The sequence below is a fragment of the Lepus europaeus genome, chromosome 14 (assembly GCF_033115175.1).
Source record: "Lepus europaeus isolate LE1 chromosome 14, mLepTim1.pri, whole genome shotgun sequence".
NCBI lineage: Eukaryota > Metazoa > Chordata > Mammalia > Lagomorpha > Leporidae > Lepus > Lepus europaeus.
In genome coordinates, this window is record NC_084840.1 from 16632638 (window position 1) to 16658069 (window position 25432).

Genomic DNA, 25432 nt, shown 5'->3' on the forward strand with positions numbered 1-25432 from the left:
CTATTGGCCAGATAATTCTTTGTTGCTGTGGGTTGTCCTGTGCATTGTAATATTTTAGCAATACTTTTGGCATCTACTCACTAGATGCCAGTAGTATTTTCTACCCTATTCCTATCTTTGACAAAAACAAAACATTTTTAGATATTGCCAAATGTCCCTTGGGGAGCAAAAAGTTCCCAGCTTGAGAATCAAGGCTGTTAAGATTGTAAGACATCCCTTGATTTAGACTTTTTTTTTTTTAAGATTTTATTTATTTATTTAAGAGGTAGAATTACAGGCAGTAAGGGGGTGGGGGGAGATAGAGAGAAAGGTCTTCCATCCGCTGGTTCACTCCCCAAATGGCCGCAACTGCCAGAATGGACCTCCCGAAGCCAGAAGCCAGGAACTTCTTCCGGGTTTCCCACGTGGGTGCAGGGCCATCTTCCACTGCTTTCCCATAGCAGAGTGCTGGTTCAGAAGGCTATAGCATAGAGCTGGATGGGAAGAAGAAGAGACGGGACTAGAACTGGAGCCCATATGGGATGCTGGTGCTGCAGGTGGAAGATTAACCTACTGTGCCACAGTTCCACCCCCTAGACTTTTTTTATATGTTAAAATACATAGTAATTATAAGACATCCTGATTTCACAAATATTTAAGTCAAAAATAAGAATTTAGGAAGTATGATGGATTGCCCTTTTTTATAAATGAAGAAACAGATATAGCTTGTTAGTGATGGAACCAAAATTAGAATCTAAGACTTTATGATACCAAATTTGTATTTTTGCCTATGTTATACTCTTTGTGTAGTTCATTAAGTCTTAAAAAAAAGCATGAAAACCTTTCATACGTCAGCCAAATTTTTTTTTGTCAAAATTTAAATTGATTTTTCTTCAACAAGCCTGTTGACATTTGATCCATTAGTACAGAAATAGGAAATATATTCAGCATTGACCTGTCATTTCAAGGCCTTTCCTTTCCCTCAATGGATCTAGTTTTCTGTGGATACTGGATTGTGGACCTTTATTGGTGTTGGACCTCTCAGTTGCAGAGATGCCCACTTGCTCGGGAGGACGCCCAAAGATCCAGACTCCAGACCAGTTGATGCAAAAAGCACGAGGTTTTTATTGAACGTTTGCGCAAACGGGCCCCCACCTCAGGCAGTGAGGAGCCCTGAGCTGCAGTTTCACACAGGTTATATAGGCAACGAATTAGCATATTCCTAATGCGCATGCATAGGATTGGTCAGTTCAGAGGGACCATTAGCATATGGGAGAACGCTGGCGAAGAATGCTGGTGGAGAGTGCTGGTGGAAAATGCAGAGGTGGCACGGGATTGGCTGGTTCGGAGAGACAATTAGCATACCGGAGAATGCTGAGGGAGAGTGCTGAGGTGTTACAGGATTGGCCGGTCGCAGTGACATCATAAGTGCGCGCCTAGAGACTCTCCGAAGGGGAGGGGCAGCTCTGCTCTGGGCGCGCCCAGAGGTTTCCCGGAGGGGAGGGGCAGTTCTGCTCTGGGCGTGCCTAGAGGTTCTCTGAAGGGGATTGACTTTTCCTTCCCAGAGAACGTCCTACCCGCTGGACTTTGGGGAACATCTAACCTCTTAAGAAGCCCCTGATATTTGCCCAGGCCTAGTTTCTTGTCCCTCCCCCAATAAGGGTCCTTCATTGGTAACATACAAATCATGATGTCTCAATGAAATACTGTGCATTTGTGAGTAGTGAGGAGCTTGGCCCTTTAGCTATGATATTATTTGTTTCATTTGTTACATTTAGAATTTTCCTGCCCTAATCCTTACCACAGTTTTTCCTTTTCTTTTTGAACCTTGACTCTTTGACATACTTAAGATTAAAGGCCTACACAGCAGTATCTTTCTGGTTCTCATCTCACCATTTACTCCTTCCTTTTCTGGAACATGTTCCTAAAGTACTCTTTGTCTCAGTTTTTCTACTTGGAAAATAGTCATGGTAGTAAATTTGTATGCTACTTTAAGTTGTTTAGAAGAAACACAAATAATTGCAAAGTATTGAAATTTATTAGTCTCACACCTAGTCTGCTGTCAGATATTCTGGTTCCTGCTGGGGAATGGGATTGTATTTATTATATTATTCCAAGTAAATCTTTTTTTTTTTTTTTTTTTTACACTTATTTGACAGGTAGAATTAGACAGTGAGAGAGAGAGGCGGAGAGAAAGGTCTTCCTTCCGTTGGTTCACCCCCCCAAATGGCCACTACAGCCGGCCCTGCACCGATCCAAAGCCAGGAGCCAGGTGCTTCCTCCTGGTCTCCCATGCAGGTGTAGGCACCCAATCACCTGGGGCCATCCTCCACTGCCTTCCCAGGCCACAGCAGAGAGCTGGACTGGAAGAGGAGCAGCTGGGACTAGAACCCGGTGCCCATATGGGATGCCAGCGCTGCAAGTGGAGGATTAGCCAAGTGAGCCACAGCACCGGCCCCCAAGTAATTCTTTTAATTTATTTTTCATTATAAACTGGAAAACAAAGGCTGGGAATGTAGCAATAGAAAGGAGGGTGAACTCCATCTGGAACCTTCTCGTTGTACTCTGGAGTATGATGTGTAGCAATGTTTAGAAGAACCTATTTCTGTTTTTCTGTGATGAAGAAATGGAAACTTTAACTGAAATAAGTGTTCATCTCTGCACTCCATTGTTCACATACCTGGGGATCTACAATATATATTTGTGATCTTAAACAGTTATTGTGAAGTGACCATGTTTCCCCATTCCCAGACTTCCCCACAGACACATTATTTTCTGTCTCTGAAATGGAAATATTAGAGATAGTAATACTTTTTTTTGAACTTTTTATTTATTTGAGTTTATTTGAGAGGCAGAGAGAAAGGTCTTTCATCAGCTGGTTCACTCCCCAAATGGTAGCAATGGCCGGAGGTGTGCCAATCCAAAGCCAGGAGCCAGGAGCTTCTTCTGGGTGTCCTACGCAGGTGCAGGAGCCCAAGGACTTGGGCCATCTTGATCAGAAATGGAGCAGCCAGGACTTGAACCGGTGCCCATATGGGATGCCAGTGCCACAGGAGGAGGCTTAACCTACTATGCCACGACGCTGGTCCCCAGAATCTCTTTTTCAAGAGATCTCTTGGATTACATGTTAAAATGTCAAATTTTATGCTGTGTGTTATTTTACCACTGTTTAAAGAGGGATATCTTAGAAACAGAATAGGAAATTGATTGGATTGGACTAATTGTTATGAAGGAGGACGCCAACTGAGGAGTTATTATGGTCTAGGTGAAAGATTATGGGAGCTTGAGTTTGGATAGTAACAGTGCATATACAGAGTAAAAATTGAGACTTGTTGATTGATTGGATATGTGGAGTGGAAGATGAGATCTGGAGAAGTGTTAAGACTGATTCTGTATAGTGAAAAAGGGAATGGTGGAAGAAGGTCAGACTGTGAGAGAGGGTAGGAGAAAACAGCACTGACTTTGAGGACAGTCTAAGATGGTTTTTTTGGTCTAAGTGTGTGTTGGTCTTTCTGCATGAAGCTTAGGTCTCAGAGATGAGAGATGTAGGTGGTAGTTAAATTCAAGAAAGTAAGTAACTGCTAGTCTTTTAAGGGAGAAAGTAGAGCAGGAAGATTATCAAAGGAGCCACACATGGAATAACTAGAGAGGAAGGAAGAAAATAAGGAGAGTCTGAGGTCTCACAAGCCTAGGGAGAAGGACATTGAAGAAATAGAAGTTGGATCTGACAAAGATTAAGCAAGACATTCTCTGGAGCTGGCAACGTGGAAGATAAGTGACTGCTGAGAACATTATGAAGAGGGATATGGAGACAGAATCATGACTAGGTTGAAAGTGAATGGATTATATCAGTTATGGTATCCTCACTTAAGTAACAGAAATCCAACTAAAACTGGCTAACAGTGAAGAGGATGTGTTGGCTTATATAACTGGAAAAGTTGTAAAATAAGCTGGGCTTTGCTACTGATTTGATCGGAACTCCAGCTTTATAACTATGTTATTCCTTTAACTGTGTCTTTCTCCATGTGTGGATTGAGTCCTTGGGCTGTCTTCTTTCATGGTGGAAAATGTAGTTGAGGTCTGTAATTCCAGGTCTCACATCCTTCTACCACGTGGTTCAGGGCTCTTCTTTGATCATTGAATGAAAGTTCTGGTACTCTTCTCTCACTTTTTTCTTTCTCTTTAAATAGATATAGCCATTTGATTATAGGAAATCTCAAATATATAAAATAACAATTAAACTCCACGTAGTCCTCACCCTACCTCTGCAGTCATCAATTGCTATCCAGTCTTGATCCATCTATAAACACTGCCCCCCCCCAAACCCTCAAACTATTTGAAGCAAATCCCAGATACTATATCATTTCATCTATAAATGTATCAGTATGTTTCTCCAAATGTCAAGGACTCCCTTTTCATTCAGTTTTTTTTTCTTTTTTTTAATTTTTATTTATTTATTTATGACAGGCAGAGTGGACAGTGAGAGAGAGAGAGACAGAGAGAAAGGTCTTCCTTTTGCCGTTGGTTCACCCTCCAATGGCCGCCGCGGCCGGCACATCGCGCTGATCCAAAGCCAGGAGCCAAGTGCTTCTCCTGGTCTCCCATGGGGTGCAGGGCCCAAGGACCTGGACCATCCTCCTCTGCACTCCCAGGCCACAGCAGAAAGCTCTGGAACAGAATCTGGCGCCCCAACCGGGACTAGAACCCGGTGTGCCATCGCCGCAGGTAGAGGATTAGCCTATTGAGCCATAGCGCCAGCCCATTCAGTTTTCTTAACATATTTATTATCTCAGCTTCTGTGTGCCAAGAATTCAAGAGTAGCTTAGCTTAGTATCTCATGAAGTTGTAGTCAAGACATTGACTAGGGCTGTAGTGTAAAGACTTGACAGGCTGGACAATTTGCTTTTTTTTTTTTTTTTTTTTTATTTGAAAGGCAGAGGGACATAGAGAGAAAGAGAGAGAGAAAGAAAAACATCTTTCATCTGCTGGCTCACTCCCCAAATGTCTGCAGTGGCTGGGGAACCAGGAGCCTGGTACTCCATCTGGGTCTTCTACATGTGTGGCAGGGCCTAATGCTTGGGCCATCTCCTGCTGCTTTCCTGGTGCATTAGCAGGGAGCTGGATCAGAAACAGAGCAGCTATGACTCAAACGAATGCTCATATCGGGTACTTGTGTCGTAGGCTGCTGCTTAACCTGCTGTGCCAAAATGCCAGTCCCAGAGGATCTGCTTTCAAGATGACTCACTCACATGGCCATTGGTAGGCCTTGAGTTTTTCCATAAGGCTTCTGAAATGTCATTTTGGTAGGGCACCTGGATTTTCCCAAAGAAAATGATGCCTTTCATCACATAATCAGAAATTATACATTGTCACTACCTCTATATTCTGTTCATTGACAGTAAGTCACTATATCCAACTCATACCCAAAGAGGAGACTGTTAAGCTTTGCTATTAAAGAAAAGATATCAAAGAATTGGTGGACATATTTTAAAATTACTACATCTCTTACACGCCACCATTACCTTCAATTCACCTGTCTCATAAAGTCTCCCTTTAAAATTTTGTAAATATTTATTTATTATGCAGAGTAGTAGAGAGGGAGAGAGATCCTCCATCTGCTAGCTTGCTCCCCAAATGGTCATAACTGCTGCAGCCGCTCCAGTCTGAAGCTGGGAGCCTGGAACTCATCTGTGTCTCCCACGTGGGTAGTATTGGCTCAGGTACTTGGACCATCTTCCTTTGCTTTCCCAGGTGCATTAGCAGGAAGTTGGATTAGAAGCAAAGCATCTAGAACTAGAACTGACTATCTGATTTGGGATGCTAGTGTTGCAAACTGAAGCATAACACAGTGCACACAATGCTGGCCTGTTAAGTTTTTATGTAATTAATTACAAAATCATATGAAAGGCAGAGAGGCAGAAATCTTCCACTTACTGGTTAATTCCCCAAATGCTCACAATAGATGAGACTGGGTCAGGCTGAAACCAGGAGGGTCTTTGACATCAGTGGCAGGGACCCAAGTACTTATACCATTACCTGCTGCTTCCCAGGGTGAGTGTTAGTAGGAAGCCAGATTGGTAATGGAGCTGGTACTTGAACCCAGGCACTCTGATATGGGATAAGGGTGTCCAAAATGGTATATTAACCACTGTGCCAAATGCCCACCATAAGACTTCTTTTTAAAATATAACCATGGGGGCTGGTGCCGTGACATAGTAGGCTAAGCCTCCACCTGTGGTGCCAGCATCTCATATGGTCTTGGTTTGTGTCCTGGCTGCTCCTCTTCCAATCCAGCTCTCTGCTTATGTCCTGGGAAAGAAGCAGATAATGGCCCAGGTGCTTAGGCCCCTGCATCCACGTGGGAGACCAAGAAGAAGCTCCTGGCTTTGGATCAGCCCAGCTGCAACCATTGCGGCCATTTGGGGAGTGAACCAGTGGATGGAAGACCTCTGTCTCTCCCTCTCTAACTCTGCCTCTCAAAAAAGAAATACATCTTAAAAAAATAACCATGGCTGTTATGGCTGCCATCATCAACATAACATTCTATGGCATTAGTATTAACACTTCTTATTGTCTTGGAAATGCCTTTGTTTTTATTTATTTTATAGTTCATTTTTTCCAGTCAGGATCCAGATAATGGCCATACTTGACAACTGATCAATATGTCTCTCCAAGGTTGTTTTTTTTTTTTAAATGTTAATGTACAGCTCCCTCTCCATATCATTTTATCTTCCTTCAGTGTGATCATATTTGTTGGAGAAACTGTAGTCTGGATCTCTGTGGTGATTGTTTAACAGGTTTCTCTTGGTCTACTATATTTTTTATAAATTGACAGCTCTAGAGGATTGATTTCCTTCCGTTTTGGGTGTACTGTCTAGTTTGTATGTATCTCTCCTAGGAGGCATTTAAGATGATCTCTCTGTCATGACCTCATTTATTAGGGGAATATTCCTTTAAAAAGAACCTTCCCTTATTATATGGCTACCCTGAATGTTGTGTGGAAAATTACCTTGATGTAGTGGTAGTCTCCAAGGACAAACCAGTCAAACTATCCCAGAGGCCACAGAATGGAAAGCTCCCTCAACAATTTAAAATGCTCAAATTATATGGTTTGTTAATTTGATTTAAAGTGAGAAGCAGATGGAAAGAGAGGGGATGAATTAGCACACTTAGGTTAGGGTTTAGGCAGGGAAGAGGAAGGGCCACTCTGAATCCAGTGGTAGATGGTGTTTTTATATCTGTCTCTGACTGCCACATTTCCCTTCCCTGTTGATGGTATTGTCACCAGGAGCAGAGTTGAGGTTTGAACAAGAGACCCTCAGAGACATTGGCCAGTGACATACAACTTACCACATCAGAGAGACACAGGGAACAAGAATGCCTGCCACAGAAACATTCAGCTTGGCAGTAAGCCTGAGAAATAGCCATGGGTTTTATATTTCTTTGGTAGAGGACTTGTAGACCAGGATGGGCATCATCAATGAGTGGCTTAATTAAGGACTCCTGAATACTTGATGTTCATACATATTTAGTGTTCACTGACTATTTTTTAAAAGATTTATTTACTTATTTTAATATGATGATGACATTCAAATTCTTAAGTTCTCATTATCTCTCTTATTTATTTATTTGAAAGAGTTGCAGAGAGAGGTAGAGACATAGAAAGAGAGAGGTCTTCCATCTGCTTGTTCCCTCCCCAAATGGCAACAGCGGCCGGAGCTGAGCTGATCCGAAGCCAGGATCCAGGAGCTTCTTCCGGGTATCCCGCATGGGTGCAGGGGTGCCAAGACTTGGGCCATCTTCTGCTGCTTTCTCTGGTGCATTAGCAGGGAGCTGGATTGGAAGTGGAGTGGGATGCCAGCTCTACAGGCCAGGGCTTTATCCCACTGGCCTCAAGATTAATTAATTTATTTGAGAGGCAGAGTTACAGACAGAGGGAGAGACAGAGAGAGAGGTCCTCATTTGCTGGTTCACTCCCCAAATGGCCACAATGGCTGGAGCTGGGCCAATCCGAAGCCAGGAGCTTCCTCCAGGTCTCCCATATGGGTGCAGAGGCTCAAGCACTTGGACCATCCTTCATGGCTTCCCCAGGCCATAGCAGAGAGCTGGATCGGAAGAAGAGCAGCTGGCACACAAACTGGTGGCTATGTGGGATACCGACCCTACAGGCAGAGGCTTAGCCTACTACACCAAAGCGCCAGCCCCTTCATTGACTATTTAATCTCATGCATATTTACTGTATCATAAATAGTACCTAGGTGCCTTGTGGATATTAGATATCTTTTGTGGATATTAGATATCCCTTTTTATGCTTTATATACAAATGCTGCTATTTACCATTGTTTAACATCCTATCAAGTCTGTGTCTAACAAGGTTAACTCTTTACTTTAAGGTATCTTAAGGGACTGATGTTGTGGCACAGTAAGTTAAGTGACATCCCATATTGGAGTGCTGGCTTGAGTCTCAGCTGCTGTGCCTCTGATTCAGCTTCTTGCTAATGGGCCTGGGAAGGCAGCAGAAGATGGCCCAAGTACTTGCCACCACAGGGGAGACCAGGGTGGAGGTCCTAGTTCCTGGCTTCAGCCTTGATCTCGCCATTGAGGCCATTTGGAGAGTGAACCAGCAGATGGAAGATCTCTCTCTCTCTCTCTGTGTTTCTGTCTCTCCCTCTCTGTCACTCTGTCTTTCAAATAAATACATCTTTTAAAGACATCTTAAAGCATTTCACTACAATCTTATTTATCTTTTGTAATTGAATAGTCTCAAAAAGTACATTACAGTTAGACACTCGGAAGGCAGAATAAGTGCTGTATTCTTTCCCTTTCCTAAGATGAAATTGGACCAATCCCAATGGATCACTGACCTCTGAGAATTTGAAAGGGTTTAAAGCATAAAGAACATTCCAAACCAAGTGACCAGAGTGTGCAAAGCCTTTTTAGTAGATGAGAACATGGTTTCCAGGAACTGAATGTGGCTTGTAGGGACAGGATCGTGTCTTTTAGGCTGGAGGAAAGATCTTTAATCCCTCAAGAAGTGGCATTATTGAAAACCCTCAGGGTGACAGTGGTGTTATATGTGACGTGACAGATGTACTTATGGGAAATGAGTAAAATCTGGCTACAGTAGAGAATGATTAGGAGTGGGGACAAGAGTGAGTGTGGGATTATTTAGGGGTAAATGTGCTAGCAGAGATAAAAAGTGATGATCGTCTAGACCAGGGAGATGGGAGTTCAGATTGTGAGAGTGGCGTGGCTTTGGACTGGATTCCTGATGGATTTTATTTGGGGATTGAAAGAGAAGGAAAGAGATTCTATTGATGGCTTCTGGCTTGCACAACTAGATGGGCAGTGATGTAGTTCAGTCATGTAGGGAATACTGGAAGGGGATCAAATTGATGGGAAAAGATTGGTTTTGGATTTTGAGGTTTGGTAACTTTTTGCAACACAATTTCAAACATACAAGAATTGTGCAAAGAACTCCCAAATAGCCTTTACCAAGATTTACCAACTGTTAACATTTTGTCCTGTGTTTTATCATTCTTGCTTTCTCCCTTTCTCTCCTTTCCAGATATTTGTATGCATTTATGTGTGTGTGTGTGTGTGTGTAAACAAGTATATATAAGAAATACTTTCTGAACCATTTCGGAATGCAGTAGAGGGGCATTTTGTTCTCTTCCCCATGAATACTTGAGTTTTTATCCCCTGAAATGAAGGATACTTCTCTTACATAATCTCCGTTACAAATCAGAAAATTTACTTGATACATCATCTGATTTGCAGCTTTTATCAGTTTTACCAGTTGTTTTAATGTTCATTATTGCTATTTTCTTTCCCATTCCACAACGCAGTCCAGGATCATGCACTGCATTTAGTTGTTAAGCTTCTTTAGTCTCTTTTAGCTTGGAGTACTTCTTTAGTCTTTGTCTTGCATGACATTGATGCTTTCAGTACCCTGAGCCACTTGCTGAATTGCCGTCATGCTCCTTCCCAGGCATAACCTCAGCTCTTGCCAAACTTCCTCACTCCTGTGTACCTGACCAAGCAACCATGCTCTGAGGGGGACAACTGGACCACCTCCTTCCATATGTTCCCTTACAGTGCTTTGGAGGGGTAGGCCCTCATTCCACAATGTCCCCCTCTGTCTTTGGTTTGAATGGCTGGGGTGATGAGATTCTGGCATGGCTGCTGGCAGTATCCCAAGAGGAATACTTAGGCAATATGAAGAACTAGAGGCACATTTATATGCACAGATGACATATAACTATATCTACCTCTTTGTGTATTGAGATACAGATATATCTTTTTTTTTTTTTTTGATAGGCAGAGTTAGACAGTGAGAGAGAGAGAGAGAGAGAGAGAGAGAAAGGTCTTCCTTCCATTGGTTCACCCCCTAAATGGCTGTTATGGCTGACGCACTGTGCTGATTTGAAGCCAGGAGCCAGGTGCTTCCTCCTGGTCTCCCAAGCACTTGGGCCATCCTCCACTGCCCTCCCAGGCCACAGCAGAGAGCTGGACTGGAAGAGGAGCAACCGGGACAGAATCCAGCACCCCAACTGGGACTAGAACCCGGGGTACCGGTGCCGCAGGATTAGCCTAGTGAGCCGTGGCGCCAGCCTAGATACAGATATATCTTAAATGCATTGTCTTCATACTGACACTTCCCATTTCATCCAGCACCTCAGCATTCCTTCTAGTCTTTCTGTTTTCCACACTTGTGTTTGTAGCTCTCCTGGTCACTGAGAAACCTGGATCCTGGTTTGAGTTTGAAGTTTCTTTGTGACATCCAAGTGAAGAGTTGAGTGGGCTGGTGGCTTATGAAGATCTGGAGTTGCCAAGAGGAGCTTAGGTCTCAGAGTAGTGGGAGCAGTGGAGGTGGTAATTCAAGCTCAGGAATGCAGTAGAGGACTTTACAGCACTTGACACGGTGTTGGGTAATGAAGTGAGGGGAAAAAGGGAGCTGACTTGACTTGGTACCTTCTGTGAAGGCAAGGCTCTATGTTTAGGGACTTTGTGTTCTCTGAATAAATACTGGAGTGTCTGCTGTGTTTCAGGCACTGTTGTAGGTACTCTTGACAGAGGATAGAGAAATGTTGTGCTCCTCTTGGCATATTATAATGGGAGAGGCGAAAGTAAAATATTATGGAATAATAATACTTGCTATCTAGAGGATTAAAATGGGATGATTGGATTGTTAGGGAAGGTATGTCTGAGAAGATGGCATGTAACTGAGATCTGAATGAAAAGAGCCAACCAACTGTGTGGTTAGGTGGTGGAGGAACAAAAGCAACAACTAGTGCAGAGGCCCAAAGTTATGAACTTGTCATGTTCCAACAACAGGAAGATTTGGGTGTCCTGTGGCCCAGGGGGAAGTGGAGGAAGTTGAAGTCAGAGGAGTAGAAAGCACCACTTTGTGGAACATGGGAAACTAGAACTCAGGGTAGTTACTGCCACTCAAGACCCCTACCAGGTTGAGTGATAGAATCAGGACTTTTCTTTCTAAATTCAAGGCCCATGCTTTCCCAATGCCAGATTTTCCTCAAATTTCAAAATGAATGTAGGTTAACTGAAAAAAGGTTTGATTTTAAGAGAGAATGCTATTACAGAAGTAAAATGGCCCTGGAGAAAGCTGCTTTTCTAAAAATGGGTACAAAGAGTAAATTAGGATTACTAGTGCAGAGTAAGGGAGTTGCTTGAAAGAAAATTTGAAATCTGGGGATCCTTTCAGGAAGAGGCTTATGACTAGGATTTTTATTTTATTATTTTTAAAATTTTTTAAATTTATTGTTTGTTAAGTTTTTATTCATTTATTTGAAAGGCAGTGCAAGAGAAGAGTGTGAGAAAGAGTTCACTCCCCAGATGGCTGCAACAGCTAGAGTTGGACCAGGAACCCAGAACTTCATTTAGGTCTTTCACATGGGAAACATGGTAGGGGTCCAAGTACTTGAGCCTTTTGCTGCTTTCCCAGGTGCATTAGCAGGGAGCTGGATCAGAAGCAGAACAGCCAAGAATGGAATCTGCATTCCTATATGGATGCTGGTGTCCTAAGTAGTGTTTAATCCACTTGCCACAATGCTAACCCCATCACTAGAATTTTCAACAACAACAAAAAATTTTCATTCACTTGTCAAATATTTATTGAGTGCTTGCCATGTAGCAGGCACTGGGTTAGGTGCCGGGGAATTCATATCATGGTGAATAGGACAGACATGGTCCTTGCCCTTTGATCATGTATGAAAGTATTCATTTCACTATATCCTTGTCATTCATGACATGTCTCACAACTTCCTTAGATGACTGATTCTGTAATTTTTTTCCATGTTATTGACCATTTTTATGTTTTTTGGTTAATTTTGAATTCAGAGTCTGGTTTATTTTTCCGAAATTTACAGTTTTTAATTAGCAATGATTACAAACAATTGTTTTTAGACTTGGAAAATAAGGCAACATTCTCATGATTTAGTGCAATAATATTTAATTTATAAAATGCATTCCTCTCCTACTTCCTGCCTTTTAAATATTTTAAGAAAATCTTTAGGCCAGCGTCGTGGCTTAACAAGCTAATCCTCTGCCTTGCGGTGCCGGCACACTGGGTTCTAGTCCCAGTTGGGGCGCCGGATTCTATCCCGGTTGCCCCTCTTCCAGGCCAGCTCTCTGCTATGGCCCAGGAAGGCAGTGGAGGATGGCCCAAGTACTTGGGCCCTGCACCCGCATGGGAGACCAGGAGAAGCACCTGGCTCCTGGCTTCGGATTAGCGAGATGCGCTGGCCGCAGCGGCCATTGGAGAGTGAACCAACAGCAAAAAGGAAGACCTTTCTCTCTGTCTCTCTCTCTCACTACTCTCACTATCCACTCTGCCTGTCCAAAAAAAAAAAAAAAAAAAAAAAACCAACGTTACCACTTGTGGAATATGGATACAGCAGTAGCTACCCCAGCTTTATAAAAAATTGTCTTGAGCAATATTGTCACTACTCCCTCTACCTGTACCTCAAGCATTTCACGTGAACGTTAATGTCAAAACTTAGACCTATCCAAGATTTATAACATGATTAAGTGGTTTCTGCTTACGATGTGGTATACAAGAAAAACTTGTCTCTTATTGCACTTCTAGCAGTATTATTTCACTCAGTTATTCCACAAGTGTTGCTTTCTTGCCTTTTGTGTTTGGGAGGTAAGGAGAGAGTAAAACTTCTTATCTTTATTTTTGCCTGTTTATTTTTTACAAATGCTGTTTCAGTTTACTTTTTTAAAAATGTGATATAATTGCAAATTGTTTTAATAAAATAATAGGGTAGCATTGGTAAAATGATAGACATTTTTAAAGTTTTCTCTTTTTTTTTTTTTAAACCAAAATATTTTTTTATTTGAAAGGCAAATTGATAGAAAGAGGGAGAGAGTTGGAGAGAAATGGGTCTTCATTCACTGGTTCACTCCCTGTATGGCCACAACAGCCAGGGCTGAGCCAGGCTGAAAGGCTGAAATCAGGAGCCTGAAACTCCATCCACTCTCCTACGTGGGTGGCAGGGACCCAAGTACTTGCTTGTTTTTTTTTTTTTTTTTAATTTGCTGTTTTTCCCAGGTGCATTAGCAGGTACCTGGATTGGAGATGGAGCAACTGAGACTGGAACTAACACTCCAGGATAGAATGCTGGCATCGCAAGCAGCAACTTTAACCACTGTGCCACAGCACTGGCCCTCTAAAGTCTCTCTCAATAGGCGTATTTAGTTTTCTTTTTTAAGATTAATTAATTTATTTGAAAAGTAGAACGAGAGAGAGAAAGGAAGGGACACAGAGAGATCTTCCGTCTGTTGGTTCACTTCCCAAATGGCCTCAACAGTGAAGTCGGAGCAATGCTGAAGCTGCCAGGACTCCATTCTGGTCTCCCGCATGGGTGGCAGAGGCCCAAGCACTTGGACCATCTTCTGCTGCCTTCCCAGGCACATTAGCAGGGAGCTGGATGGGAAACAAAACAGCTGGGAATCAAACTGGTGTTCAGATACAGGATACTGGCATCAAATAGCATTTACTACACTATAATGCTGGCCCACATATTTAGTTCTTGAAACCTTGTTTCTGTTACAAAGGCTGCTTCCAAGGTATGTTACAGGAGCAGATCCATTGAAGAGATTCTCCTCTAGGCCTAGTAGAGCCGTCGGGGAAGGACTGCCCTGAGACTTGAGAAGCACCAATATACAGTGCCAGCCTCGGGGAGCTACAGGCATGAGACTCCAACCTGGGTGAGCTGTATGGACCAATGTCAGCAACGCTGTAGAGTCAGGGCTCCCGAGGTCTTCGTTTCTCACCCCAGTACGCCCTGAAGGGAGGAAATGGAGTCAGAACATTATTCTCAAGCTTTACGGTTTAGTTATTTCACCTACTAGGTTTTAGACTTACTTGGGACCTGTTTCTCCTTTCTTGCTGCTCCATTTTGGAAAGAAAATGTTTATACTGCATCTGTCCCACCATTGCATTTTGGAAGTAGGTAACTTGTTAGATTTTATGTACTCACAGCTGAAGAGGAATTTACTTAGAATTCATTGTTTTTTGATTTTCTGCTATATTTGATTTAGTTGATTCTCTGGACTTGGACTATGTTAACATTTTATTGGGGCTATTGGGATGTAATGAATGTATTTAGTATATGAGCAGGATATAGTTTTGAGAGGACAGTGTTGAAATGCTATTTGAATGTTTGTCTCCTTCATAACTGATGTTTGTATTTGATTGCCATTTTAACAGAATTCAGAAGTTCGACTTTTGATTGTGCCATATAATGCCATTATAAAAGACATGATTAATGCCCATTAAAAAAAAAAGAAACCTTGTTTCTCAAGTGACCTATTTTATAATATTCAGTATGTAGCTTTACATTCTTTGGGGGTTGAAAAATCTGTTTTTGTCATATTTTTGAAATTTTCTTTTTTGGTTTGCTGTGAATCTTTTCTTTGGTTTTTTTTTTTTTTCAGTTTTTAAAATTTATATAAGGTAAACAAATTCATACAGATTAAGGGACATAGTGATACTTCCCACCCTACCCTCCCTCCTGCCCACTTTCCCACCCTTCTTCCTTCTTTTCTTATTCTTTTAATTTTTACAATGATATACTGTCAGTTTATTTAATAATCATAAGCTTAACCCTCCACTAAGTAAAGAACTCAACAAATAATAAGAAGGAAAAAAACCCTGTTCCTCAACAGTGGAGGCAAGGACTATAAACAGTAATAAAACCTCAAAATGCCAATTTTGTTCATATACACTACATTTTTAAATACTCTTGGTTACCACAGAACAGGGAAAACATATTTGTCTTTTTGAGACTGTCTTATTTCAAGTATAATGGTTTCCAGTTGCATCTATTTTGTTGTGAAAGACAGGATTTCATTCTTTTTTATGGCTGAGTTTATTCCATAGTGTATATATACCATATTTGCTTTATCCAGTCATTGGTTGATGAACATCTGTGTTGATTCCATATCTTAGCTATTGTGAATTGAGCTGCAATAAACATGGGGATGCAGATAACTCTTTCATATGCCGATTTCATTTCATTTGGGTAAATTCTAAGGAGTGAGATGGCTGGGTCATGTGGTAGATTAATTTTCAGATTTCTGAGGTATCTCCACACTGTCTTCCATAATAGTTGTACTAGTTTACATTCCCACCAGCAGTGGATTAGGGTACCCTTTTCCCTACATTCTTGTCAGCATTTATTGTTTTTTGATTTCTGTATGTATTTCTAATTGAGGTGAGGTGAAACCTCACTGTGGTCTTGATTTGCATTTCCTTGATGGCTAGTGATCATGAACATTTTTTCATGTGTTGGTCATTTGAATTTCATTTTTTTTTTTTTTTCACTTTTTACAGGCAGAGTGGACAGTGAGAGAGAGAGAGACAGAGAGAGAGAAAGGTCTTCCTTTTGCCGTTGGCTCACCCTCCAATGGCCGTCGCGGCTGGAGCACTGCGGCCAGCGCACCGCACTGTTCCGAAGGCAGGAGCCAGTTGCTTATCCTGGTCTCCCATGTGGTGCAGGACCCAAGCACTTGGGCCATCCTACACTGTACCCCCTGGCCATAGCAGAGAGCTGGCCTGGAAGAGGGGCAACGGGGACAGAATCCGGCACCCTGACCGGGACTAGGACCCAGTGTGCCGGCGCTGCTAGGCGGAGGATTAGCCTGTTGAGCCACGGCGCCGGCCTGAATTTCATCTTTTGAGAAATGCGTGTTCAAGTATTTTGCCCATTTCTTAACTGGATTGATGGTTTTGTTGTTGTTGACTTTCTTGAGCTCTTTATACATTCTGGATATTAATCCTGTATCAGTTACGTGGTTCGCAAATATTTTCTCCCATTCTGTCGGTTGCCTCCCCAATTTGTTGAGTGTTTCCTTTGGCTTGTGTGTATGCCTTAATAAAATGGAAACAGTCCTCAGCCCCTGTCTTCACCTTGGAATTCTGGCAAACCCTTGTTAGTTTTGAGTCTGTTCATCTAGATAATTTAGAGCTAGAATTCTGTTATCAGTTTTGTGTCTTCAGGCAAGATAACCTCTCTTTATTTTTCAAATGGGGATAAGAAGGTTGTTAACATTAAATGTCAGAATCGTGTTTAGGAGTGTCTGACATATAGAAGTTCTTTAGTAAGTATTACTAGTGTTATTATTTATCTGTATAGGGTCTGATTTGCCAGTGTCACCATGTTGTAAAGATCATGTGTGAAAATAGATCTAACAGTGGTAAGTAAATTTTAGGTGGATGTATGTAGGTATAATAGATACATTTACAATCTTGATAAGGAACACTCTTTCCACAGCTTATGTTCAGATACCACATCACCTATATTAGTCATTTTTACATTGATACAGGAAATAAAAACCCATCGTGCATATATTTTTATAAGTTATCTTAAAGTGAGGTAATTTACTTTTTACAGGTGTTCTAAAAACTAGCTTCTATTAGTTCCTGTGATACTAAAATTTGAATGAATACCAGCACTATATATTCTGTAGTTCACAATGCTGAGGCAACTAAATTAAGTTTAAGATTGGCTCACTGCTACTTAATATAGCTATGAAGGAAGGAAAATATTTTCAGTTATTAAGTAAGAATAATATTTTTAGGTGTCACCAAAAACCCTGATTGATGCATCTCCTTTGACCTCTTTCCAGAGTCCTGTATCTCTTGCTGCTTATTGGGTATTTTTACAATCATTTCAAACTTAACATGTTGAAAACTGAGTTAATGATATTGCTTCCAGAATAGGTGCTGCCTCTGATTTTCCTTTTTTTTTTTTTTTCTTCATATTCTGAGGTCTCAAGGCTTAGCAATCTCTTGAAATAGCTGTTGTAGTGCATTTCCTGGTTGATTGCTTGTATGTGAGCATATTCACTGAAATTAGTTTTTAGGAATCTCAGTTTATCTGTGTTAGGTTTGATTATGTGTGTGGGAAAACTTGCCAGAACCACTGGGCTAAAAAACTTTTCTCGTTTTTTTTTGTAATCCCTTTTTGGGATATACTCATCTCCTATAAAGGAAAGTTGTACCTTTCTCTCATTGTAGTTTATATGCCAAGGAATTATAAATCATCTTGTCATTTAAAGATTATTGTTATTTTTGGAGGAAACCTTATGTGATATAAATACTAATTATTTATTAAATTAAATTATGTTTCTTTTATAAAAACCTTATAAGCGATATTTTTCCTTAATCTTTATAGAAAATGTGCCAGAGGAACTTCAAGAACCTTTTTACACAGATCAGTATGACCAGGAACACATCAAACCACCTGTTGTTAATTTGCTTCTGTCGGCTGAACTTTATTGTCGTGCTGGGAGTCTCATTCTCAAGAGTGATGCTGCAAAGCCCCTTTTGGGCCATGATGCTGTAATGCAAGCCTTAGCACAGAAAGGTCTTTATGTCACTGACCAGGAAAAGTTGGTAACTGAACGAGATCTCCACAAGAAACCCATACAGATGGTGAGTCTTTATATACCCAAGATTATTTTAAGTTTGAACTGCATATTCTTGAGTGTGAATTGTACTATAAAACAGAGGGGAAATGTTTTGAAATTAAATTATCTCTGCCTAGAATTTTAGAAACATTTTTTTTAAACTTCATTTCTAAATTGAGAAAGATTTTAACAGACTATTTTGGAATGTTTGTTGCCATCTATTACTGGAAGGAAACAATTACATAGTCTCCAACTACTTTAATGTAATTTTTATTTAACAACTTATTTTTTCCTCGTAAAGGAAACAATTACATAGTCTCCAACTACTTTAATGTAATTTTTATTTAACAACTTATTTTTTCCTCGTAGAGACTGGGGACAGAAAGTGCATTCTTTATAGAACTCGTTTAAGTGATTGAAAAACTTCTTGGTAAATTTCTGTGTGTCAGATATTTTAGTTTGTTTAATATTTATTAACTCATTCTTGTAAAAAACACATGCAGAAGGGCTCTAAGCTGGCTTGGGACAGGTGTACAGGAGAACTCTCATGGCCACTGGAGACATAAATCCAAATGTTTAAGCTAATGCTTTTTCAATCTGTTTTACTGCTTTTGTTAAAGTTTCACAAACTAGATATCATCAAAAATAGTATCAGAAAGAAAAATAATTTTGTGCATTTGATTAAATCTGATTTTGAAGTTGTCATCTTGCTTTACAAGAAGTGGAGGGTTACATATAGAAGAATTTATCAAGAAATTATGAGATTTAAGAGGGGGAAATTAGTTTACAAGTCTAGTACTAAATTAAGTGTGACCTACTTTGCTTTCTACCTGTTTTCCTTCTTTTAAAAACTTATTTTGATACTACTAAGAAATAGAGAATAATATTCAAGAGTAGTTAATGTAATTTAGTTACAGATTTCCAGTAGAATTATTAGTGATAACTACCAATTATTATTTTCAGATATGAGATTTCCAACTTTTATTGACAGCTCCAAATTCACCATATGAGTATCCTCTGACTTTCATACATCTGCTTTGTATACATCTCATGTATGTGAACAGTTTGTCAGCACCATGGGCAAGCAGAATTCTGATTAGATGTCCTGTCAGTATATGTCACATTTAGCTCCTCCAGAATCACTCCACTAGTTGGTTGCTCCCATTGATGACTTAACCTCCACTGTCTTAAGGCCAAGCGAATAGTTTAAAGCACTTGGATGACTTCGTGAATCCTTGTTTCCTTAGTATCTGCTCTTTCAGCATGGATACATAGGCATTAGATAACCTAGTTGTCCTTAACTAGGTCATCTATTTTAGATCCTCTTTAATAATGTAACAAGTTTACCATATTTGCTATATTTTTAGTGCAGTTTGTATGTGTGCAGATAGAGTATGAAGATGCAGAATTAACTTTAAAATGAGAGGTTTGGTGGTCAGCTAATTGCATTACTCAGGCTTCTTTCACACTGTGTTGATCCTGTTGATAACTGTGAATGCATTTAAATAATATTTAAGGAATGTAATTTAAATAATACAAAATTTCCCTGTTTCTGTAGTTGTCTTACTAATTCTAGCTCTTGTGGGTTGTTAGAACTTGGGAACTTCCATCTCTTCTGAACCCTATACTTTACATTTTGATAACAATTTAAAGTTCTCCAATTGTTGTGACGTTTTGATTGATGGTATTATAATATTATGTTACAATTTTCCTAAAACCTATGTGAGAAAATTTCCCAAATTGCTGGTGAAAAATTGTTCCTTAAGAAACCACTGTTTTGTTTTGCTGTTTTTTAGAGTAAAATAAGAGTTATATAAGTATTATCTTTTGCTTTTTGGGAAGGATCACAAAAAATGTTACTTTAAAATTAATCCCTTCATCAGCACTTTCTACCTTTCTATTCTTTTGGTAATTTTGGCATGTTTATTCCTGTGTGTTGCCTCACAGCTTTTTTGGGGAAAACAATGTATAGTGGTGGCAAAAGTATTATGTTAACATCTTAAGAAATAATGTTACTACCAACCAATTCTTTTTGATCAAAGTCTCAGATAATAAAAAATTCCCAATGAATTATCTGTGAGTATATTGAGTTGGTGGGTTTTTTTTAGAAGATTATACACCAAACTTAGTTAATTTTGGTTTCTTCTGGAGAATGGGATTGGAGAGATAAATGGAAACTTACTTGTTTTTGTCTGGGGAATGAGATCAAAATGGGTTGAAGAGATAAATGGAAACTTATTTTTTACTTGGTTTATTTCTGTACTTTTAACTTTTTAATATAATTATACTATTTAATTTTTTGTTATTTATTTTTGAAGATTTGTTTCTTTATTTGAAAGTGATAGAGAAACAGAGAGAGAGAGAGATCTTTAACCTGCTGGTTTACTCACCAGATGGCCACAATGGCCAGTGCTGGGCCAGGCCAAAGCCAGGAGCCAGGAACTTCATCTTGGTCTCCCACGTGTGGGTGGCAGGGGCCCAAGTACTTCAGCTGTCTTCTGCTGCTTTTCCCGAACTATAATCAGGGAGTTGGATCAGAAGTGGAACAGCCAGGACATGAACTGGCTCCCATTATTGGATGTTGGTGTTGCTGGTCGTGGCTTTACCCACTATGCCACAGTGCTGGCCTTATTTTTAAATGGGTGTTTGGCCTGTTGATTTAGCCACTGATTGGAGTATCCCCTAATGAATTGGAGTGTCTCGTTTGAGTCCCAGCTCTGCTCCTAGGTCCAGCTTCCCTGGGGTGGACCATGGGAGACAGCAGTTACAGTGATTGGGTTCCTGCCACCTGTGGGATAACCAGTGGAGTTCCTGGTTCCCAGCTTAGCCTCTGGTCTTTGCAGGCATTTGGGGAGTAGTGAGCCAGCAGATGGGAGCTTTGTCTGCCTTTCAAATAAGATTTTAAAAATTTAGGGGCCGGCACTGCGGTGCAGTGGGTTAATGCCCTGGCCTGAAATGCCAGCATCCCATATGGGTGCCAGTTTGGGTCCTGGCTGCTCCACTTCCTATCCAGCTCTCTGCTATGGCCTGGGAAAGCAGTAAAAGATGGCTCAAATCCTTGGACCCCTGTACCCACGTGGGAGATCCGGAAGCAGCTCCTGGCTCCTGGCTTTGGATTGGTGTAGCTCCGGCCATTGCAGCCAATTGGGGAGTGAACCATTGATGGAAGACCTCTCTCTCTGCCTCTCCTCTCTGTGTAACTCTGACTTTCAAATAAATAAATAAATTTTAAAAAATTCATATGGAAATGATCATTCCCTAAAGTAGAATGCCTTACATGTCTCCTAGATATTTTTGGTGGTCAAATTGTTCAAGAGAAATGAGTATCCTGCTGTTAGCCTTTAAGCAGATTTAGTAAATGAGGATGAATATTGAAGGCTTCTCTAAATGATTGAATTAGAATATCCTATAATGGCAGTCCAAAGTTTTAGGATATCTTTTGTGGTTCATTTTAATAACCAGTCTTTATAAAAAAAAAGCAAGTTTGACTAATAAACAAATCTTATTAATTTTGTGGTGGGGATTGAGAGGCATTTTTATATTAAAAATGTTATTTTGGTAAATGTATGCTTTTAAACAATGTAATAAAAAAGTTTTAAGATTGTTGCTTTTAGCAGAAGATGGCCCGAGTGCTTGGGCCCCTGCATCCGTGTGGGAGACCCGGAAAAAGCTCCTGGCTTCGGATCGGCGCAGCTCTGGCCATTGCAGTCATCTGGGGAAGTGAACCAGCGGATGGAAGACCTCTCTGTCTCTCCCTCTCTCTCTGCCTCTCTTTCTCTGTGTAATTCTGACTTTCAAGTAAATAAATCTTTAAAAAAAAATTTAAACTTAAAAAAAAAAAGATTGTAGCTTTTTAAAATGTTTTTGCGAATAAAACATTTTAAATTAAAACTTTAAAGTGGTTTTAAAGACAGATCTTGAGAGAGAAAGAGCTCTAGCTTTATTTATTTATTTATTTATTTGAAAGGCAGGATTACAGAGTGGCAGAGGCAGGGAGGGGGCCCTTCCATCTGCTGGTTCACTCCCCAGATGGCTGCAGTAGCTGGAGCCGCACCAATCTGAAGCCAGGAGCCAGGAGTTTCTTCCTGTCTCCCATGTGGGTGCAGGGGCCCAAGGGCTTGGGCCATCCTCCATTGCTTTCCTAGGCCATGGCAGAGAGCTGGATTGGAAGTGGAGCAGCCAGGACTTGAACCGGCATCCATATGGGATGCCTGCAATGCACAAAGGTTAGAACACTGCTTTGGATGGCCACATTCTGTATCAGAGGGTCTGGGTTCAAGTCCTAGCTTCATTCCCAATTCCAGCTTCCTGCTAATGTGCATCTTGGGAAGCAGCAGTGATGGCTCCAGTAGTTGGGTACCTGCCACCCATCTGGGAGGCCAGGATTAAGTTCCCTCCTTCTGACTTCAGCCTGCCCCACTCTGGCTATTGTGGACATTTAGGGGAGTGAAGTAGGGTAGAAGTGCCTGTCTGTCTCTGCCTATAAAATAAACAAACAAAAAAAGTCTTCTGTATTCATATTACTGAAAATGTATTTTCATACATTATGTTTGAAAGTCAGTAATTAAAGTTCATAATATCTTGAAGTTTATTTCCGCACATAAGCATTATCTGTAAGATTTCTGGAAGGAGTTGTAATTGTGATCTGCCTAAAGAATATTACAAGTATGTGAATAAAGTACAAATGTAGACAGTATACATTTGGCTCTCCATATCTTTGGGTTCTACTTCTTCATATTCAACCAAATGCAGGTCTGTACTAAGTAACCTAGACGTGATGAAGTATATGGGAGGATGTATGTAGATTGTATATAAACTCTACGCTATAAGCTAGAGGACTTGAGTATTCACAGATTTTTGCTGTCCATGGAACTGATCCTGCATGGATGCCAAGGGACAACTCTGCAGTTACAGGGTTAAAAAATGAACAGTTCTGAGAGCCAACATTAATATATGCTTGAGATAACATTAAATGTATGGCTGAGTGGTGACCAGAGAAAAAGTTGTAGATGTTAAAATCATAGGTGAACATTTTGCAACCAAAATTTGTTCCAGCCCAAATTATGTTATCTACCAAATTATTTATCAAAATAAATACTGGTATTCAGGGTGATGTGAAAATGGAAGATGTTGTGGCGAATGGAGCCAAATGCTAAAGATGGTAGTTTAAGAATACAGAGAAAGCTTTGAACTTTATTTACAGTAAAAAAATTATATGGGGATTGCATTAATTTTATCAGGTTCAGCTGATAAAATCTTAAATTTATAGAATTTTACAGCTTTCAGAAGGAACCTTAAAAATCAGAATCCAGTGCACATAAAACTCCCTGAAAGCTACCTGGTAAGCTTCAAATGCAGTTCTGTGGCCCTGCAGTCAGAGCTGTTAAGTTAGAGCCTTTTGAGGAGGGATGGAATGTGAATTTGTCACAATAATCAGGGTGATTTTTATGATCAAGGATGTGAGGGAAATACTAATCTAATCCAGAGTCATTTCACAGGTATATTACTTAGCAAGGGCTTAGAAATGTTAAATGATTTGCTAAAGGTAGCTCTGCTATTTAGTAGCAAAACTAGAATAAGACTCTAAATGAGCTAGAATTGTGACTTTGTAATTTACATTGCTGTAACCTGAAGTACATTTGCACATGCACACATTTGGAATCATATTTACCCAATTATTATTTAAACTAGACTGTTATGGGCCGTACTTTTGGTTGTGAATTAACTTTCTAACCACGTTTGCGTATATAAGAAATAGGAGTTGATGTTTATAAAACTCTTAAGTAAATGGATATATGTACATATTTATAGTATGTGTAATATGAAATAATATTGATTTTCATATGTGAATTATAAGGTAAGGCTTATTATTTAGTCAAATATTTTTATGAGACTGACATTATTATTCAAAAATTTATTTTGAAGTCCTTTTAATGAATAACAAAAAGAAATGGAATATTCTGTTTACTTAGTAAAAATTAAAGTGGACAGTTATATCATTACAATGGATGTTTCTGGTTTTCCAGAATATCTAAGCTAAAAAGTTACTATACTGTGCTTGTCACATTATACTGCTTTATTGTACTATAATGGGCAGGCCAGTAAAGCTGTGATTAAAATGCAGAAAAATGATGGAAATGTTTTTTACTCTCAAGTATATTCCTATGTAAAGAGGTGTTATTTTATCATATTTTATTTTTAAGATTTATTTATTTGAAAAGCACAGTTACAGAGAGAGAGGGAGAGACATAGAGAGACAGAGTAAACTTCCATCTGCAGCCATTTGGTTCACTCCCCAAATGGCTCCCACAGTGGTCATGGCTGGGCCAGACTGAATCCAGGAGCCAGGAGCTTCTTCCGGGTCTCCCACATTGGTGCCAGGGCCCAAGCACTAGGCCTGTCTTCCTTGCTTTCCTGGGTGCATTAGCAGGGAGCTGGATTAGAAGTACAGCAGGCAGGACTCGAATCAGCACCCATATGGGATGCCAGCCTTGTAGGCGAAGGCTCTACCCACCATGCCACAACACCAGCCCCTTTATCATATTTTATTATCTGTGCATCCTGCTGACTACTCATACCTGCAACTTGAATGATATTGAACTAAAAATGTAGTGAGGAACAAGCCTGGGGGAAAACCCTTATTAGCCTGAAATAACCGCTCTGAATTTAAGTTTAAACAATAGACATTGGGAACCTGGAGCTAAAGTTGATGGTCTCCACTGAGGAGAATCAAGAAAGATATCATGGGATGCAATGATTGATGGGATTACAATAGATAGGAAAAGGAATGGGGTGAGAATGGTGACTGGGTTGAAGGAATTGTTAGATCCAAGTTTGAACTGTGAAGGTATATTATGTATTACAAAGTGTTGACTATATAGAGGGATAAATGTGAGATGAAGCTGAAAAATAGTTTGTGGTTAGATTATGAAGAGGATATGAATCAAAGTTTAGGAATTTTAGCCTTTTTTGTGGGTTACAGGGTTGTAGAATAAGTTTTCATACCATTCACTGTTTCTTGTCTTTTTAGGTTTCTTGTTTTTTGTTATTGTTGATTTGTTTTTCTCTGCCTCTATTAAATAAATAAAATTTGTAAAACCACTTTGAAACTCTGTTAACTGCTGTAATGTCAGGTTGGTGTAAACTGCTGCAATCTGTTGATTCTCCGACTTTTATGATTCTGTCTGTCCACTTGTCAGACTATGTGGTAGCTCCTTTTGTTTAGTTTACTGTGTGGCACTTAGTGTGCTTACACTTCACTTACTCTCACATACAATTTAATTCTTCCAACAACCTTAAGAAAACAGTATATCTCTGTAATAACTGATGAAGACACAGACTTTGAGAGCATAAAGTCTCAGAGCAAGTGCAGTAAATAGTAAAGGCAGGATTCTGACCATCTCTGCTTTAATAATAAATCCTATATTCTTTTTTTTTAACTTTTATTTAATGAATATAAATTTCCAAAGTACAGCTTATGGACTACAATGGCTTCCTCCCCCCATAACTTCCC

At 40.1% G+C, this 25432-nt stretch overlaps 1 protein-coding gene across 7 annotated transcripts in view; it reads left to right on the top strand.

Annotated features, from left to right (window-relative positions):
* The window catches only part of CAMSAP2 (calmodulin regulated spectrin associated protein family member 2), a 116408-nt gene that overhangs the window by 6084 nt on the left and 84892 nt on the right, over positions 1 to 25432 (top strand). For all 7 annotated transcript variants that reach the window (XM_062211566.1, XM_062211567.1, XM_062211568.1 and 4 more), the window contains exon 2: positions 17685 to 17944. In XM_062211566.1, the coding sequence (XP_062067550.1) occupies positions 17685 to 17944 (260 nt within the window). The remainder of the gene's footprint in view (positions 1 to 17684; positions 17945 to 25432) is intronic.